The sequence below is a fragment of the Thamnophis elegans genome, chromosome Z (assembly GCF_009769535.1).
Source record: "Thamnophis elegans isolate rThaEle1 chromosome Z, rThaEle1.pri, whole genome shotgun sequence".
In the NCBI taxonomy this organism is placed as follows: domain Eukaryota; kingdom Metazoa; phylum Chordata; class Lepidosauria; order Squamata; family Colubridae; genus Thamnophis; species Thamnophis elegans.
Window position 1 is genome coordinate 92,983,629 of NC_045558.1, and position 19,308 is coordinate 93,002,936.

Consider the following 19,308-nt stretch of genomic DNA (forward strand, 5'->3'; position numbering starts at 1 on the left):
AATCTCCCAGCCAGCAGCCCGGCTATCCTTTTATCATGTTCCTGGTATGTTGGGACTGCACACTTCGAAATATTGGCTGGGAATTTCAAGAATTATAACATATTGAAGTGTCTTGTTTTAGAAGACCCCTGTCATAGCATCTCTCATCTGGGTTGCTGTGTCTATCTCTGCCTGCATTTCAGAATGAGATCTCAGTCAACCGTTTCTCCTTTCAGGAAGTGCATGCTCATACCCCAAGCAAGAGGTAATATTTTTTTTTCTCCCATGTATCACTTCCTTAATGCAAAACAAATATTGATTATTGCTTTAGGTGGATTTGGTTGCTTAAGTAACTTAAGGGAGCCACAATCTTGCAACAGCTGTGTTCCTTCCGTTGATAAAACATTTTACTCCAGTTCTTTATGGGAACTGTTGCATATTTTGAGTGAGTTTCCTGTTTGTTATTACCAACCTTTCAAAGCAAGGACCAGCCACAGATAAATGTTGCAATTTCTAGCTTCTACTTTCTGTTTCTGAAAGCCAATGAATGGGCTTGTTGATGCTCTTTGTCAACACTAGCCAGGTTGGATAGTTTTAAGAGCAAACCCGTAGATTCAAGGAAGGCTCTTTGCGAGTAATAATACTATCTATAAAATCATAGGCACTTTGCCTTAAAAAAATATTGCTGGGAAGTGACATAAGTGAATTTCACTAATAAACCCAGTTGGCCACTATGTAACAGAGGACAGAAGTCGTTAAGCCAGGGGAGATATGTACCATGGGGCAGATCCTTAGCATTCCAGGTCCTTCCTTGCCCTTCAAGAAACCTGGTTGTGCTGAGCTCCAACAGGAACTGCTGTGAACAAGCAAGGACAATGGAGAAAAGAGTCATTTTCTCCTCCGCTGATGCTCCAGAAGCTGCCATTGCTTGGTCATTAGCATCAATGCCATTTTCAGTTTCCCCTTTCTTCTCTAATCAGTTGGATTGTCTGGAAAAGCAAGGGGCTGACCACACAATGGAATTGAAACCCTTGGGATCTCTGCCAACTTCACCAGCATCCAATGATTTGCTGTTTTGCTCCTCAGGTCTGCTTTGGGGGAGGATGCAACTTTATCACCCTCCTCATCCTCTGGTGGACAACTTGTCTTTAGCCCTGTAAACATTGCTGTGTGGGGGCTGCAATAGAGAGAGATAGGGAGGGAGGGAGAGAAAGAGCGAGAGTGAGTGAGAGAGAGAGAGAGTGCTTGCTTTCAGCTCAGAGAACTCTCCTGATGCTCTGGCCTCAGTGCATGGCTGGTGTTACAGGACTTCTTTAGATGATCTGGAGGAGTTGGCAGCAGAGGAGGAGGAGAGCAACATTTTGTTCTATAACCTTGACTCAGAGTTTTCTGGACACATAGGGGGAAGGAACCAAGGCTGACATGGGAGGTGATGTAGAGGGTAAAGAAGATTACCTTGACAGATATGCAAGTTCTGTTACTAGAGTGATGATGAATGAACTCTGTTTTAAGTCTACAAGAAACAGCCTACATAAGTGCCTCAGTGAACTGGGAAGGGCCCCCTTATTCATTTTATTTGTTATAAGAAGGAAGATGATTGTATATACTTGCAAGATTCTGTTGTTATAACTCCATGATGGTGAACCTATAGCACACATGCCAGAGGTGGCATGCAGATCCCTTTCTGCAGGCACATGAGCCGTTGCCCCACCTCAGCTCCACCGCGTATGCATGCACGCACGCCTCCCACTGGCCAGCTGCTTTTCAGGTCTCTGCTGCACATGCCAGGGTGCATGCAGGAGATGCACGTGCATGGTGGGCAGGGAAGCGTGGGGGGTGGCTCCCCCATGCAACCCATGTTTGGTCCCAGGAGACTGCAAGGAGGCCTGCTAGGACAAAAATGGGGTGCAAGGAGGGGTCATGCGTGCGTGCATGGGGGAGTGTTTGTGTGTGCATGTGCAGAGGGGTGGGGCACATGGGTGGGTGTCATACACACATTGCATTATGGGGGTGGGCACACATACGCGCGTGCTGTTACGCGCTTTTGACATGCAACGACAAAAAGGTTAGCCATCACTGTTATAACCAATCTTAATAAAAAAAATAGTTATCCTGTGGAGTTGATTCTTGGTCTAGTCTATCTAGAAACATGGTCTGGTCTACCTAGATGTGTTGAACTAGAATGTCCCTTCATCCTTGGGGAGCAGTTTCTCATAGGATGCTAAACCATGTTCTGTGGAATGGTGCTGCTTGAGGATGAAGGGAGTTGTGGTTCAACACATCTGGAAGTATTAGAATTGGTCCCAGAAACATCAGCTAAGGCCTCTTACAAACCATATACAAACAGTTCTGCCAACAGAGAAGTGTAGGATAGATAGCAAATTGACAGCTATTGATGAAAAGACTCTTCGGATAGCTAGAAAGCATTTTGAGAATAAGGAATTTGGGACAAAGTATTGGAGGCTAGACTTAAATAACAGGACTCAATGGACAGAATTCTATGTATTTGAGGCGCCCATAAATTTATATGTCAGTCCTATTTCATCAAATACAACTGAGACAAGCCAATTAGGACCAATGTTCTATTAAACAGTGATTTTTAATATTTTCACAAAGCAATGCCAGGGCAACTATTTTCAATGTGTTTTATACTGAAAACATTCATTTTAATATTATCCAAATTTGTTTAATTGTGTCTCCACAATTATGTTTCAATCAAAAACATAAAAACATAAAGAATCCTAGGAGAGATGAAGGATAACCATCATTTAGCCTCATTCAGTCACCTCGCAATCTCACCATTTGATCCCCAAGGTAGATGGAAGAACCACAATTCCAATACTTTCCAGAAGGATTAGATAGTGCTAATTTTATTTCAGAGAGAATGATGTTCTGCGGGTGGGGGGGTGGGGGTGGAAGCTACAGTAGAAAATAAAGTTGCCTCTTGTGACCCACCAGGATGATCTCCTTAGCAGTCTAGACCTGGAGCATAGACCTCTTTTGCAGGACCTGATGGGATGGATAGATGTAACCACAGCAACTTGAAATGCACCTGGAAACAAATCAGTTCCAATGTAGTTCCAACCAACCAAACTACAACCGATGTAGTTTGTGGAGCCGAGGTGTAAGGTGTGCCATCCAAAAGGCACACATAACTGCCCATGCAACCACATTCAGCAATTAAATCTTCCAAATGCTCTTCAAGGGCAGCTCCAGGTAGAGTGCATAATGGTAATCCATCCTGGAAGTACCCAGGGCATGAGTGATAGTGAATAGACCCTCGTGGTGCAGGAAGGGGTGCAACTCATGCACAACATAAAGCTGTACAAATATTTAATGCAGCAAACAGTGATTAATGTCCAAATCAGTTGTCCCTATTCCCCGAATAGGAGAACTATATTTCTCATAATTTACAACAAGCTTTAGGAACATAACTTCTTAGAAATTCAGCTAATACCAAAAGCTTGGGATTTTGTCTAATCTGAGAAGTACTATTATCCAAATAATTCTATAAATTGATAGTTACAGAAAGTTTATATTGTATTGTAGTATATTGTAGTATTATTATTAATCCTCAAATGATTTGGAAATTGTGGTCTTCTGTTGAGGTCCTTCTAGTTCACTTCCAAACTGATTGGAGCTCAAAGTGCCCAGAGGAAATTAGAACAGTTCAGCTTGTATGTGGATGCTGCATCGGCACAGCTTGTATCTTGATGAAATTGCAGCCATTTTGTTCTCTGTTGGTTATTTGGAAATTTACTTACTTAATCATTAACCAACATCGTGCATTGGCTGGAAGAAGACCTCTGGGTGGGTGCAAGAGTTTGAGCATTCCACCCTTGGGAAGTGATAAGCATCTCTTTCTTTGCATGCTCTCTCAAGACTGGAGGCCTTTTGGCTGCCTGGCGCTAGGCGTATGCATGCTTGATAGATCACAGGTTCCGATGTACAACATGTCCTGTAAATGAACTCGGGTCAGGTCCAGGAAATGCCCAATCTCAGGACCGGGTTATATACAAGCAGCAGAGGCAAAATCTTGAGAGCAATAGCCACCAGGGGCATGAGTAATATTGAAGAGATTGATTTGGAATGATGATGGCCAGGATGGCGGATGAATTATAGAATAAAACCCCCCGGGAGACTTATGTTGAACTTCCTGGCAGTTTCTCTCTCTCTTTTTCTTCTACTAATAGGCAACCTTGGAGGATGAGGTTGAGTGAGAAGATGTTTGACTCTTTTCTCACATTACTCAGAATCAATCCACCTGCTCTTAAAGTGTTTTCTACCCATTAAAACAAAACTGTTGGAAGAAACATGTATAACAACAAAATCATTAGAGTCTAAGAATGCATTTCAGGTTTTTTGGGGGAGGGGGCAATGAGCGGGCAGAGGGTAGGGGAAAATGGCTTAGAAGTATGTAACATGACTTAGAGTTTGGCTCTGAGTTATAAATTGTATTTTCAATTGTATTCTCTTGGCTGTGATTTTTCAACTGAACTTCTGATATAATTTGTTTGAGATATAGAAAGAGTAGTAAGCTCTAAAGACATTTTAATACAATCCAAGTTTGTTGTTCCTAAGAACAAAACGGTGATGTTTATTTTATTGGGCATTGTTCTTTTATTGGGCAATTTGTTGCAATAACTTTCCTTTTAAACTTAAGCTATGAGCACTTGGCCCTGTATGAAAAACTGAGTGATTCCCCTAACTTGGTAATCTTCCCTTCTACAATATATTAATTTGCATGTGGTAGCAGATGGAAAGATGATAGAATCATAATGAAATACAATATCAAGAATGCTGGAAAAATGTATTGTGAATAAATGAACCTGGGTATTCAAAGATTCATCTTCCCAAACTTGGTAAGACTACAAAATCCCAGTCAGTTTAAGATTTAATTCATAACTTGCTTTCAACTTTAAAATCTGGCTGATAAAAAGAAACTATGATATAATCTCAATACCATTCCACTTTGCAAAGATATCATCTAAATATTTCTTATACTACTTTTATATTATTGTTCTTATGTGGTACACATATGATCTAGCTAATGTGACAACAACTGGCCAACCTTGGTTGATTGAGAAACTAAGTTGAGAGTAAATCCCCGGCTAGTAGGATAGATTATAATGCCATGTTAAAAGAAACCCTCATAAAAAGAATAAAAAAACACTAGTAAACTATTGTTAATGTTTTTTTCTGGTGATATCTAAATTCTGAAGACAAATTCTGAAAATACTATTATATAAAGTGTGTATTTGTACGTACATATGTACATACATAAATACATAATTTTAAGTATCTGGTTACAGTATAGCAAAGGGGCACCCTTTGAAATGATTAACATATTCTAGTTTAAGCTAAATGTGTGGATTTTGGAGCTTTTTGGATCATCTGAAATCTTCCAGTGGACATCCCATCCCCCAAGAAATCCAGCAAAATAATGTGGTCTCTGCTACTTCTGACTGAACCTAGTTTAATGGAAGTAAATCAAAGTGTAGTTTTGGTAATTCATCTAAATCAGTGTTTTTTGACCTTAGCTGCCTTAAATTATGCAGACTTCAACTCCCAGAATTATGCCTCTGTGAGACACCTCTACAATATATAGTTTAGTTTTCCTTTTCCTTTTCCTTTTTCTACAAGTAGTGCAAATACTAGTATAATTCCTATCATCTTCTATAGTCATTCTATTGGGGAATAATTGGATACTTTGTTTAATAGCTGTAGAGGGCACTAACTAAATGAAGATGGTTCTAAAATCCATCCCAATGTTTGTTCCCTGTTCAAAGTTTTATTTTACCAAAACTTGTTCCAAAGGCAAATCTTCCTTAAAGATATCTGAATTTTGACCACCAAACTGCAGACTTGACCTCAGAAGTTTTTTAAGCGTTTAGAATCTCCATTAGAAGAAAGCTACTTGGTTCTTTTTATCTTCTTTATATTGCAACAACTTGTTTTAATGGAAAAAATATATTGAGTCAAACATTCAACCCCCAAAATTTGTCTGTTCATCTCTCTTGAAATCTTGGCAAGCTGTTTTTCTTTCCTACGGCTGAATCCCCCAAGGTGTATCCCTATCAATCCATAGACAGATCTTTTCTGCTGCTTCTGCTTTGTCTCAGATGTGGAGTTTTCAGTAGAAGGGCTTCACATTTTCTCCCACCCCATATCAATTCTGTAACCATTTCAATTCTCTACATGTAACCAAGACCTGAGCTAACATGGGATGGGTAACTGAGATGGCCATCATATACTGATTATCTGTTAAGGCCTAGTGGCAATAATTCATTCTCTGGTTTATCAAGCCAAGCAAAACTTACTTCTCTTTCTCTTAGCCTGACCGGAAAAGAAACCTTGATTCAGTTTCCACTGCTGGGATCTTCAACAAATCCTGCCCATTGGAAGGCTCACTTGAAGCAATGTGACCTGCTCAGGCTCTCCCAGAAGCAAAAGAGGCTTTGTCGTCGGGAGCCGGGGCTGGCCGAGACTTTACGAGATGCCACCCGTCTCGGAGTCCTTGAGTGCCAGTACCAGTTTCGCAATGAGCGTTGGAACTGCAGCCTTGATGGGAGGACAAACCTGTTGAAGAGAGGTAAACAGAAACATCTGATCTATTAGGTTTATGACACCCCCCAAACCTCCCCCCAGAAGCTTCTCCTCCTGGGTTCTTTCTCTTTGGGCTGTCCAATTCCTTCAGTCATAATAAGAAGCTAGGAAAAAAGGCATCCAGGGAGAGATAATTTAACCTTGTTAACAAATCACAAAATTGATAGACTGCCATATTAAATTAACTTAGTTAATTTTTCAATTTTGAATGATTTCAGATTTCAGATTTAATTTATTTGTATGCCGCCCTTCTCCGGGACGGACTCAGGGCAGCGAACAACTCCAAAGGGGAAAGGGGATACAAACACAATACATATAATTAAAATACACAAGAGTCATACGGCCATACAAGTCGAGAGGGGGGGGGAACTCATCAACCCCAGGCCTGCCGGCACAGCCAGGTTTTGACGGCTTTCCGGAAGGCCTGGAGAGGGGTGAGGGTCCGAATCTCCGCGGGGAGTTCATTCCAAAGGGCCGGAGCTGCAACAGAGAAGGCCCTCCCCCGGGTAGTAGCCAGATGGCATTGGCTGGTAGACGGAACCTGGAGGAGGCCGACCCTGTGCGATCTAACGGGTCTGTGGGAGGTAATTGGCAGAAGGCGGTCTAAGAATGCAGATAAGAAGAAGCCTTCCTCTCTAGGCTCAAAACATAAGCACTAGGTGATTAGAGTTTTAGCAGGCTGGATAGCAATGATCTTTTATCCTCCCCTCGCTTGAGATATTCTCTAGGCTTTTAGGAAAGTATTTTTTCTTCCTGTGTGCAATTGTTATTGGAAGTAGTTCACACGAGTGGGGAAGGAATAGAACAAACTGCTTCTCTTCTGCTATCCTGTGGAGTTGTCTGCATGGAATTCCCTCTCACTTCTTTTTCATTTCATTTGCTAAATATAAGGATGTGATATTCCAATGTTTGCACTCAGGTATGCTTTGATCCTAAAAGTATGGTCATTTTTATTTGTATGAAACCTTTTATAGCAGTTTCCATTGTTTAAAGTTGTTTGCAAAGCAATAGGATGTGATTTTAAAAACTCTTTCACAATAGCTCGTAGCCCAAGACTCCAATCCCATACACCTTTGCTTTGCAATAAATCTAGCTGTGTGGAATTGGAGATACTTCTGAGAATACATTCATATACGATTATGTAGCATGATTTAAAAAAAGAGAGGGGAGCGAAGCAGTACTTAAACAAACTATTAATAAAAGAATGTGCCTTGTCAAAAAAAATTAAGGAAAAACATTTCCAATATTCACTTTAGTTTCAAGATGTTAATCAATAGTAAGAGTCTACTTAGAATGTCAGTCTGGTGTACTGATTAAGGAGCTACACCAGAAGTGGGGAAATCAGAATTGTAGACTTGCCTCAGATCACGAGTGTCCAACGTTGACAACTTTAAGACTTGTGGACTTCAACTCTCACAAATGTGAATGTTGCCAAGGCTGGACACCTGCCTTAGACACATGACTTTAGGCCAGGCACTCTAGTTTACCCTTAGGAGGAAGGAATGAGAAGCACTTCTGAAAAATGTTGCTAAGAAAATTGTAGGGACTTACTTATGTAGTGTCAGAAGTTAAGACTAACTCAAAGGCATGAAGAAAAGTTTCAGCTTATCTTGTTGCAGGCATTTAATTAAACACCTTTCTAGCAGAGAAAACAACAACTTAGTCTCAAGAGCTAAGGACCACAGCAGGATTTACCTTTCTTACAGGATGGAGCCCATGCAAAGGTTAAGCCTATACAGAAGCAAAACTTCAGTACTTCTGCAGATGCCTGTTGAGGCATGCAAATAGTACAAGGGATTCTTGTCTGCATCTCCACTTCCAGCTTAGATTTATTCAGTTCTTATGACCCTCACTCCTGCTTGGCTTTGTTTTCCTAGGTTTCAAGGAAACAGCATTTCTCTATGCAGTGTCTTCAGCAGCATTAACTCATTCCCTTGCTCGAGCATGCAGTGCTGGGAGAATGGAGCGCTGTACCTGTGATGATTCACCTGACTTAGAGAACCGCAAAGCTTGGCAGTGGGGTGTGTGTGGTGACAACCTCAAGTATAGCATCAGGTTCCTGAAGAATTTCTTGGGCCAGAAGAAGGTTGGGAAAGATCTGAGGGCCAAGGTGGACATCCATAACACAAACGTGGGCATCAAGGTAAGGGTGAATTTGCTGCAGGACCAGTTCAGGTGAGAGAGAAAGAGATGGAAAATATTTTTTTTTAAATCTTTATCACCATTCCACTCCCACTGGGGGATTAACTGAACTCTGAAATACTAGATCCGTATCTTTCTTGGCAGCATATGGTCAAAACAGTGGTTTCCACAGTGACATTATAAAAGTGATTATGCAACAGGGTAGAATAAAGCAAGCATTTTTAATGAGATGGGTCATTTGTTTCATCCTGTTGTTTCTGAGGATTTTGTAAAGAGGTGCAAAATCCTAAATTGACAACCCTAATGCAAAGGTTGAGTCAGAAATGCACAAACAATATTTGGAAATCGTTAAAAGCTTGCATGGATAGGGCTTAAGAAGTAGAGAGGATAAATGCTTGTGTACAGGTTACAGCAGATGTTTGTCAGCTGGCAACCTCCAGATAAATTAGATTATATGGATCACCTCACTATATCTTGATGTTTAAATTTGACTTGAACTGGATGGACATTTAAAGAGAATGTAAAACATTTTTTAAAAGCTGTAGCTCTGCAGTAAGCATTTTAAAAGATTTCCCTTGTTTCCCCCCCTAAAAGATGATGTTTTCTACACATGTGCATGCCATCTAAAAGCAGGAAACACATTGCTTTGTTCAGAAACATTATCTTCAGATGCAAAGTTGATTCTCTGATGAATTACTTGCTTAAGTGCTACAGTCAGTACAGAATGTCTGTACTGCGTGTCAACGCAGAAATCAGAGGCACTGATTCAGTGGGCTATCATATCATCTCTGTGTGTGGTATTATAACCTAAAATAACAAGGAGGCAATTTAGTCCCAATGATGTATATACAAGTAGTCCTTGACCTACGACCACAATTGAGCCCCAAATTTTGGTTGTTAAGAGAAACAGTTAACTGAATTTTGCCCCAAATTTTGCTTTTTTACAAAACTACCAACCAGGGTAAAATGACCTTTCATGTTGCCCACATTTGCAACATAAATTTGAAGTCGCTTTATGCATTCTAGATAATCTTTCTGGAGTCATACATCAAAGGTACCACCATTTTATTAAAAAAATTCTTTTACATTATTACAAAATTTGAATTTCAGTCCTTTCAATCCCATGCTTTCTCAGTGATCCAACAATGTATCATGCCTAAAATTCTTAGCTCATTTTTATCATATACTCTTTCATTTGTTAATTTCTATGAATTTCAGCAAGTTTTTATATTTTTGCAATTACACATTTATCATTTGTACATAATTCAATTTCAAATATTGTTTTCTGTTGCTCAATTCTAAATGTCCTGTCGTCTACCTTAATTTGTTTCTCTTAACAGTGCATACAAAAAACTATTGAAAACCAAATCCTTCAGTAGCCAGTTCCCTGATTTCATTTTATATTTTCTAACAATTATTGATAAGTTTAATTATTTTCACTTTATCTACTCCTCCTTTATCTAAAATCTTCATTTGCTGAGACTCATAAAAATATTTTCAGACACAGTCTGGGTTTATATCTATTTGATATTCTAGATTTTGATAATGTCCAAAAGAAGATTCCAATATGAAATTGCTAAAGTGTTTTGGGGTTAATCAGGATTATGCAATTCTTATACTTCCAGAAGTTAAATTTGAGCAATATAGTTGGTACAATTGGATACATGGACATGACTTTAGTCTACAAAAGCTTATAGTAAAAACTGCTTGGTCTTTAAGGTATACTGTAATTTGATTTCCTTTTCCTTTATGAATACAAGTTTGCTTATTAAAGTGTTAGATTTCCATTATGTTTTTCCTCCAGAGCTCAAGATATCTTATTGGGGAGTTTATACACATAGTAACAGTTCTGTGAGGCAAGTAGGCCTGAGGAAGCATTTTGACTGAACTGGACTTGAACAAAGAGTGTATTCTTGGATTCTTTGGTGAATTATTTGGAGAAGTCATTACCTGAACGGTCAAAGCTATTTGAATGGATGATCTTGCTTGATAAATTTTCTGATTTTCTTCCTTCTGTCCTTCCTTCCACTTATTGATAACTCTGCAACGTGGCTAATGCTATTTTCCTTTCTCTTCCACAGGCTGTGAAAAATGGCCTGAAGACTACTTGCAAGTGCCACGGTGTGTCTGGCTCGTGTGCTGTGAGAACTTGCTGGAAACAGTTGTCTCCTTTCCATGAGACAGGAAAGCTCCTGAAGCTACGCTATGATGCTGCTGTCAAAGTCTTCAGTGCCACCAATGATGCCATGGGACAATCAGAGCTCGTGAGCCCCCAGCAGCATCATGGCCGCTTAGCTAAAGGTCCTGCTGCTCCACGCCCCACCGATCTGGTTTATATGGAAGATTCTCCTAGCTTCTGCCGACCTAGCAGGTATTCAGTGGGCACAGCTGGAAGGACGTGTTCCCGTGAGGCCAACTGTGACAGTATGTGCTGTGGCCGGGGTTACAATATCCAGACCCACATTGTTACCTTCTCTTGCCATTGCCAGGTGCAATGGTGCTGCTATGTGGAATGCCAGCAGTGCATGCAGGAAGAAGTGGTTTACAGCTGCAAGCAATGAGACATTGAACCAGGGAGTTGGCGAACAATGGCTAGTTTCCAATTAAGATTGCATCTAGGTCTAAATATCACGATGACTTGGACTTCTTTAATATAGTAATTTCCACCTCGATATTGAATCCGAAACCTAAAATAGGAGTAATTTGTGCCAGGTCAAAGCATTGAAATGACTGATTTGAGGTCCAGCAGGCAAGGAGAAAGCATAAAATAAGTGTAAACCGATCCTCAGGATTGTCTCGACAGAGTCGGAGAACTCTGCCTAGAAGATGGTTAAGGACCTATCTTAACCAGAACCAGGACCTTGGTTCACCTGTCTTAGGGCTGTTTATTCTGATCAAAGTAAGATGTCTTTCTTAACCCAAGACCTCTTCCAAGTGGAGAAGTCCGAAACTGAAAATTGAAACCTTAAATGTGAGAAGTATGAATAATTTTACCCTCCACTTCCTGATTTTGCAAGTAGCATTCCCTAACTTGAATCTCTGCAGGTAATATAACTTCATTTCCAATGGTCATGGGTTATTCTGTTTGGGAATGATGAGGCTTGAGATACAATAACTCTGAAAGCTCCAAGTTAGGATATTGTCAAGCGCAGGAAATCTAATGAATGTTTGTATCCAAGGCTCTCTAAAATAATCTGAATGTCTAATGGTCAAAGCAAATAAAGGTCAACAAAATTCAAGGCGGGCTGGACTTAGATCTCTTGTAGGTGTGAAAGGACTTGAGGCAGATGATGCATTTGACCCGTCCCTCGGCCTCAGCCTTATCATTTCCTATAGGCATGCTATGTTAGACCAAGCAAAATATCTTGTTTAAATCAAAGATCTGGGTAGCAACTAGTAATAAATAGCAAAATGGTAAAAACAGTTCTGAATAGAAGGCAAACAAATCAAAACTTCCCAATTGTTCTCAGGTCCAACATCATTCTAAGGCATCTTGAGTTAGTAGCAATCCTATTGTTCTAGAAAGGCCACATTTACTGAATCCTCCCCTGGGCCTTTTGAAAAAAAAAGTAGTTGGGTGACTCTGGGCAGCTGATATCTATCTACACCGAGTCCTCGATTTATGGTCATAACTGAGCCCATCATTTTTGTTGCTAAGTGAAACATTTGTTACATGAGTTTTGTCCCATTTTATGACCTTTCTTGCCATACTTATTAAGTCAATCACCGCAATTATTAAGTAGTAACACAGTTGTGAATCTAGCTTTCCCATTTACTTGTCAGAAGGTCACAAAAGGTGATCTTTTGGGATGCTGCAACTGTTATAAATATTTAGCATCAAAATTTTGATCTTGTGACCAAGGGGATGCTGCAATGGTCCTAAGTATGAAAAATGGTCATAAGTCACTTTTTTCAATGCCATTGTAACTTCAAACGGTCACCAAATGAAAGGTTGTATGTTGAGGACTACCTTGTTCTTTAAGCACCGCTGACCACTGCTACCATTTCTACTGAGATGGAAAATAATGCTACTGGGGAAATTTGGGTGAAAGTTCTCCCAAAACTGGTCAACCAAAACTTGCATGCCGATCATGTTTGTCCTTGATTAGAGAGCTCCAGGGCAGAATTATTTATCCCCTGATGTACTTAGGGGTAGGATCTGTGCTGAAGGCTACATTCCTCAAGGCTGAGACAGAATAAGTGTGAGCAATACGGTAAGCCTGAGAAAGACTACCAATATTTGTAAGCCTTTGGGGAAATGAGAGTTGGGTGTGGTGGTGGAAATGTATAATTTTGGTTCACAGTGAAATATCCTAGTTAATAGTTATTGACATCAGTTGTAGAAGATTTAAAGAGGCAAGTTTTGGAGCATAAGCACACTCAGTATAATAATTTTAGTACTTGAGAGGGTGAGAGAAGATATCTAATTTGCAATACTTTGAATAAAATGAGAACTAAAGTTCCTGGTTTTGATGTTCTGGAATGCCACATTTGTAAAGCCAAACTAACATCTAGGACTAGAATGGGGAATCAATAGATCTAACCAGTGGTGGGATTCAAATAATTTAGCAACCGGTTCTCTGCCCTAATGATTTTTTTCCAAGAACCAGTTCACCAAACTGCTCAGAAACTTAACAACCGGTTCTCTTGAAGTGGTGTAAACAAGCTGAATCCCATCACTGGATCTACTTGCTAAATGGAGCTATCCGCAGACGTGACCCGTCAAAACCGCAGAGGACAAAATCGCGCTCGACGAAAGCGCGCATTTGACGTCATCACAGCGCGACGAAAAAAATTAAAAATTGAAATAAAATTAAAATTAAAGCAAGCCGATTCACATAAAGGTAAGGGTTAGGTTTAGGGTTAGGGTTAGGTTAAGGGTTAGGGTTAGGTTTAGAGCGTTAAGGTTACGTTTAGCGTTAGGTTAAGGGTTAGCGTTAGGTTTAGCGTTAGGTTAAGGGTTATGTTTAGGGTTAGATTTAGGGTTAGGTTAAGGGTTAGGTTTAGGGTTAGGTTTGGGGGGGTTAGGGTAAGGTTTTCGCTTTATTTTTACATTTTTCGATCACAGCGTGATGTTTTCGTCGCGCTGTGATGACGTCAAATGCACGCTTTCGTCGAGCGCGATTTTGTCCTACACGGTTTTGTGGTGGAACCATCTGCAGAACCTCAAGTAATGAAGCTTCTCCAAAATTCTATTCCTTTCTTTGGGTCTCTCTCTCTCTCTCTCTCTTATTCTCTCTCTTTCACTTGAGTCTCTTCTTTTTCCCCCTCATTAAAAAATGGAAGATGTAAATAAAGCTGGCAGATACAAATTTTACTAGTCCTTCTGCCAAGTGGGTCCCTGTTTGTCCCTATTAAGAGAGAAATGGGTATTGTCAATATTTTTTGGTTAAATCCTATATGTAGTATCACCTGATCTATTAGACAAGGTATTGCATTAGGAATAGGTTAAGCCCTAGAACAGGTCCATTTCTCTGGTTTAGAGGGGGGGAAAGGATGGCAGGCAGCTTCAACACAAAATGAATGTTTGGTATATTGCACAGTGGTTTAGGTACTTCTTTCCTTTATTTCATTATGTCTTATTATTTTTAGCAAGTATTAAAATTAGATAATAGCAGAACTCTAGTTTACTAGTTCTCCTGAATTGTAGGAATTACTAGAGTTCTTTCCATTTAAGAATCCTTATGGCATGCTTTGGGATTAGTTTTCTTTGCAGAACATAGTTTTTTTGTATGTGGAAATCATTAATATTAATGTTAATACAAGTATATTATCTTGATATGGATAAAGAAAGCTAAAATAGAATATAAAATATTGAGACAAAGTTGAAGGAATAGTAATTGAAATCATATATTTCATAATCTATGAGAATTTATTTTTCAGAGGATATTTCTCTATTTCAATCTACCAGTTTAAAGGTGTCTTAAAAATTAAATAATAATGGAGATTATTATGGCCTTTAGAGTTGCCATCCACAATTAGCATCTGGGCAACTGACTGAGCACATCCACAATTTAACTATTTCTGAGTCTAAATTAGCACAAATAGAATTAGAAATTAATACAGAACTAGACACAAGTTTATACATATGCATATAGAACTAGAAAGAAAATAAATTGAATTTCCTTTTTAGCAACACATTAAATATCTACTTTGGTTAGACACCTAAGAATGAAAGTTGGCTGAACTGATTTATTTAAGCTTTTGTAAGCCATTAAAAATGGTAGACTGTGATTTTGGTAGATCACAAGCTGGGCGACCCTGTACAAATCATTGTTCAGTGCGAACTTAAAGAAATACAGAATGATGTGATATTATTATACTATTAATGATAATGTGCAAAAGCTATTTGGATACATAGAGAGTTGTAATAATACAAGATGACAAACTAGTAGACCAAGAGAATACTGATAAAGATTAATGTTTTGCAGTGAAAGGAATGGGTAAAGAAAGAGCTTGAGTAGAATACTGTAGGTCATTATTTTTCAGTTTGGTTTACATCCCAAGTTTTCTATGAGTAAAAAATTAAAAAGTTCCCTTGAAGGAATAAAAAAAGAATGAAAATAACTGATCTTTTGCACAAATTTTAAATACATAGATTTAATGTAGGATTAGATCTCCATCTCAAGGGTAGACATCACATGCTCTTTTCTGATTGCTGTAAGTACTTGGCTGCCAGCTTCAGAATGGTACAAATACCACATCCTGTCACGTAAGGTGTCCTAAGCCTAAAAACATTGGAAGACATTTCAGTTTGTTTTTGTGGTGCTGCAAATATAATTGGAAAGCAGATTGCCTTCTATTGAGGTTTGTCTGTCTGCTTCAGAGACTCCATACAGGGAGTAAGCTCTGTGCTTTACAACAGGGGTGGACCCTGATTGTTTACTCCAAGGTGTCTTGCTCTGAAGCAAGATGTTAATTGGCAAGATAATCTATCCTGGTGCAACAAAAGGGGGGGACACTCTTGTTGCGGGTGGTACAATATCTTGCACCAGTCCTATACCTATACATTTGTGAAGCAGTTTTTCATCTAAACTATGGATGTCCAACCTTTTGGCTTGGCTGGGCTGCACTGAGTGAAGAGGAATTATCTTGGGCTCCATATAATATATATATATATATAATATAGTTTTATAATTAGCATGATAATGTTAAAAGTGTATGATTTTGTGGAGCCATGGGTTGGACACATCTGATTTGTACTTTTAATGCACGCAATGCGGAATGGAATTTGGCACAGAGAACACAAGAATATTCATCTGATTAACTTTCTATTAACCACATATGAAGTTAATGATACAACAGAGCTAGATAATTTACTCCTGCTTCTAGTACTAGGAAGCTGCTATTGGTGCTATGATACCTAGTGTAAAAGAATTCCAAGTTTTCATGCTACATTACATATTTGGGCTATTATTCAAATGTCTGCCGTGTTCACAACAAGCATATCTTGAATATTTCTCTTGCAAACGCAATATGACTTTGCCTTATCAGAGTCCTGGTTCATGAGCAAGCTGTTCCTTCTGCAGACAGTTATATTGAATGTGCAACTATTTCCAGGAGACTGATGTCCCACAAGAGATATTGGAAAGGAGGGGACCTCCTTCTTTGAAGTGCAGACATGGTGAGCACTCTGAATTTTAGAATATCTGAATATGGCAAATTGAAACTGCCATCCCCTACATGTCTTGAAACCATAGCTTGCTAAATGCTACCAGAACTGCAGTTTTAGTTTAAAAAAAAAAATTAGAGGGCACCATGTTGGGGAAGGCCAGTGTGGTATTGTGCATATTAGCACTTGAGTTTGTTTTATTTATGCTACTGCTTTTCTTCTGACTACATATGCTCGGCAATTCTTTAAATCTTTTATTCAATCTTGCCCTTGTAAATAAATATTGCAGCTTAATTTTCATTGATGTAGTTTTAATCTGCACAGGATTACCAGTTGGACTCTAATTGATCTTGATTCCCAAACACTCTTCATGCTTATTAAGCATTAGTTGACCCAAGATTTATGTACTAACCTTATTAATCTGTAAAGAGAATATTTCTTGGGTGATTCCCGTGGGATTTGGTGAAATTTAGCTAGTTTATTAAAACAAAACTGGGGGAGAAAGGCATCTATTTGTTCTCCTCCTCACTGACCTCACAAACAGCACAGTTATATTTAGGAGATGGAATAAAATGGATTTATCACAATGTGAGGCTTTCGGTTCTGAAAAATATGACTCTGCAAATTAGTTATGCTAAATCCTCAAGTAGGCCTGCCCAAGTTTGGGACTTAACAACATGCAAATAATGTTGGGTGTGACCTGCTTTATCAAGTCTTCATCCAATAATTTTGCCTTTTGGATACAACAGCAAAAATGAGAAATTTGTATATGTGACAAGGGTCATTTATGTATGTGTCAAAATAGCAAATTGGTAGCTCTGCCAATATTTCATAGTTGTTGGCAGTGAAAAAGGTATGTGAGGAATAGAATCCACAATCACTAGCAGAAACTAAGGAGAGAAAAGAATCAGAGGTGAGGAAAACAATCCATACAGTAGTACAATCTATTTCACAGATAGTTTTTAAAGAATATATTTTTGGTTTCCAACCAGCTTGCAGTTTAGTACTAGCCATCTTGTCATAAGGAAGTGTTTCTTGGAGTTTAGTGTTTGTACTTTGCTGCAACATATGGGAATTGGGGACGAGGAGAAATACTATTTAATAGAGCTCCTAAGCCACTTAGAGATTCTTTGGCATTCTTGTATTCAATTTTTGTTTAAACCCACGCTGCTTTTGACTATCAAATACAGAGGAAGAACAAAATTCTATCCTAGTGTTCCTCAACGTCAGCAACCCTAAGATGTGTGGACCGCCATTCCCAGAATTCTGCTTTGTGGGGGACTCTGAGTAGTTGAAGTTCATACATCTTAAAGTTGCTAAGGATGAGAAACACTTCTCCAACCCATCCAAATTATCTTCCTATCCCTTTCCCACACCAGATACTTTGAGCTGTTAATCCCCAACCCGGTTCCTATATAGTATCATAACAGGGCAATGAATACTTAGTACATATAGCATCCACTCCTGTATTTTAGTAGACACTTCAAATAAATTAGTTAAACAGTTACACCTTATAATATTTGAATGCAAATATGAATCTGTTGAATGAAGCAGCTGTTTTTGCCAAGGCTCTTCCTTGCATTTTAGTCTTTCCCTTTTAAGCAGTTACTACATTTCCTGAATGTAAAGGCAGAAGTTGTTTAGCAATGAAGATATTCCTATTTTTATTATCTCTGATTGAAAATGGATTCTGGATCTCAGCCAGCAGCAAAAACCTTGATGCAAACTTCAATCAGCTCCAGTGTCTGTGAGTTGAAAAGGAGCGTATTCACTTCTCACCCAAATCTTGGAATGAGATGCGTCCTTCCATGGGAACAAATCCCAGATGAGAGTAAGGTGTGACACTATTACTACAATACAATTCCCCAATCCCATATATGAGTAACATATTAATTCTCTAAGGGTCATTCAAATATCCAGGTTAAGAGGAAAATATCAACAAGCTTTCACATCATATTTGGGTTACAAATCCTTGGCTTCTTAAATGCTAAGTAGAAAATAGCACATATGCCATAAAGTAGAATCAATAAGATGACTGATTTTCTATGATACAACCTTGAAATGTTCAAAATTACTATACTGAATCAACAGCTTAAATACCTGACAACTGGTAATCCTGTAAAATATATAGACGCAGCATTCATACAACATTTTAAGCAACGTCAGGGACAAGCATGTATCTGAACCTGAAAACCCAGGCATGTCTGGGTTGCGAGGTCATTTACCTGTCCAATAACTGTTTTATTGGCTAAAACCACTATCTATGGTTCCTCATCGACAGACCCAGATGGCACAGCTATGTGGATTTTAGCTTTCTCTTCCAGCTTCTGGCAGGAAGACCTACGGTATTCACAAAAGTAGGTGTCCTCACGTTGCTTGTTTCTCTTCTTTCCATTTTCCAAGGCAGAATCAAAAGTAAAGTGAGGAATGGGTAGAGCAGTTCTGACCCTGATCAGGCCACGAAATATATTTTAAAGAAATAACTATTGCAAAGTTTTTTGAGTCACCAGCCCAGATAATTGCTACCAGAATAACCCAGGAAATCCTCTGTTTGGCCTGGATCACCAGATAAGTAATTTAAACCAGACTTGATTACAACTGTCTCCAATTTTCATTTAAGTGTCATTTCAACTCTTTAGGATTCTATTGTAAGGACTTGAGTGATGGTAGAAGGTGGTGTAAATACAGACCTGATTATATGCCCACCTCTCCTGCACTTCCCTTGTTAGGCTTAACAAACCTTGTAGAGCAATGGAGATATTTTATTCTGGAGCTAAAGTTTAAAGTTCAGTTCCAAAGTGTAAATTTTGGCTACAGACAGAGAACCGTCTAATTCTCTGCTTCAAATAGTACAATGTAAAGGTGGCTTCACTCTCCAATAATTTCTCATCCTTTTATTTTATTAACTTGTAGGGTGAGGCAGAGGGGAACCTTTTTAAGAGCACTAGAAACAGATTTTAAAATGTGGA

General features: G+C 39.0%; 1 protein-coding gene across 1 annotated transcript; it reads left to right on the forward strand.

Moving 5' to 3' along the window:
- Positions 1-2,207: 2,207 nt before the first annotated feature.
- On the forward strand, positions 2,208-11,288 carry WNT9B (Wnt family member 9B). The gene is made up of 4 exons (XM_032235917.1): positions 2,208-2,344; positions 6,315-6,571; positions 8,463-8,728; positions 10,809-11,288. Exons 1-4 carry the CDS (start codon positions 2,208-2,210, stop codon positions 11,286-11,288), a joined length of 1,140 nt encoding a protein of 379 aa, XP_032091808.1.
- Positions 11,289-19,308: the final 8,020 nt, after the last annotated feature.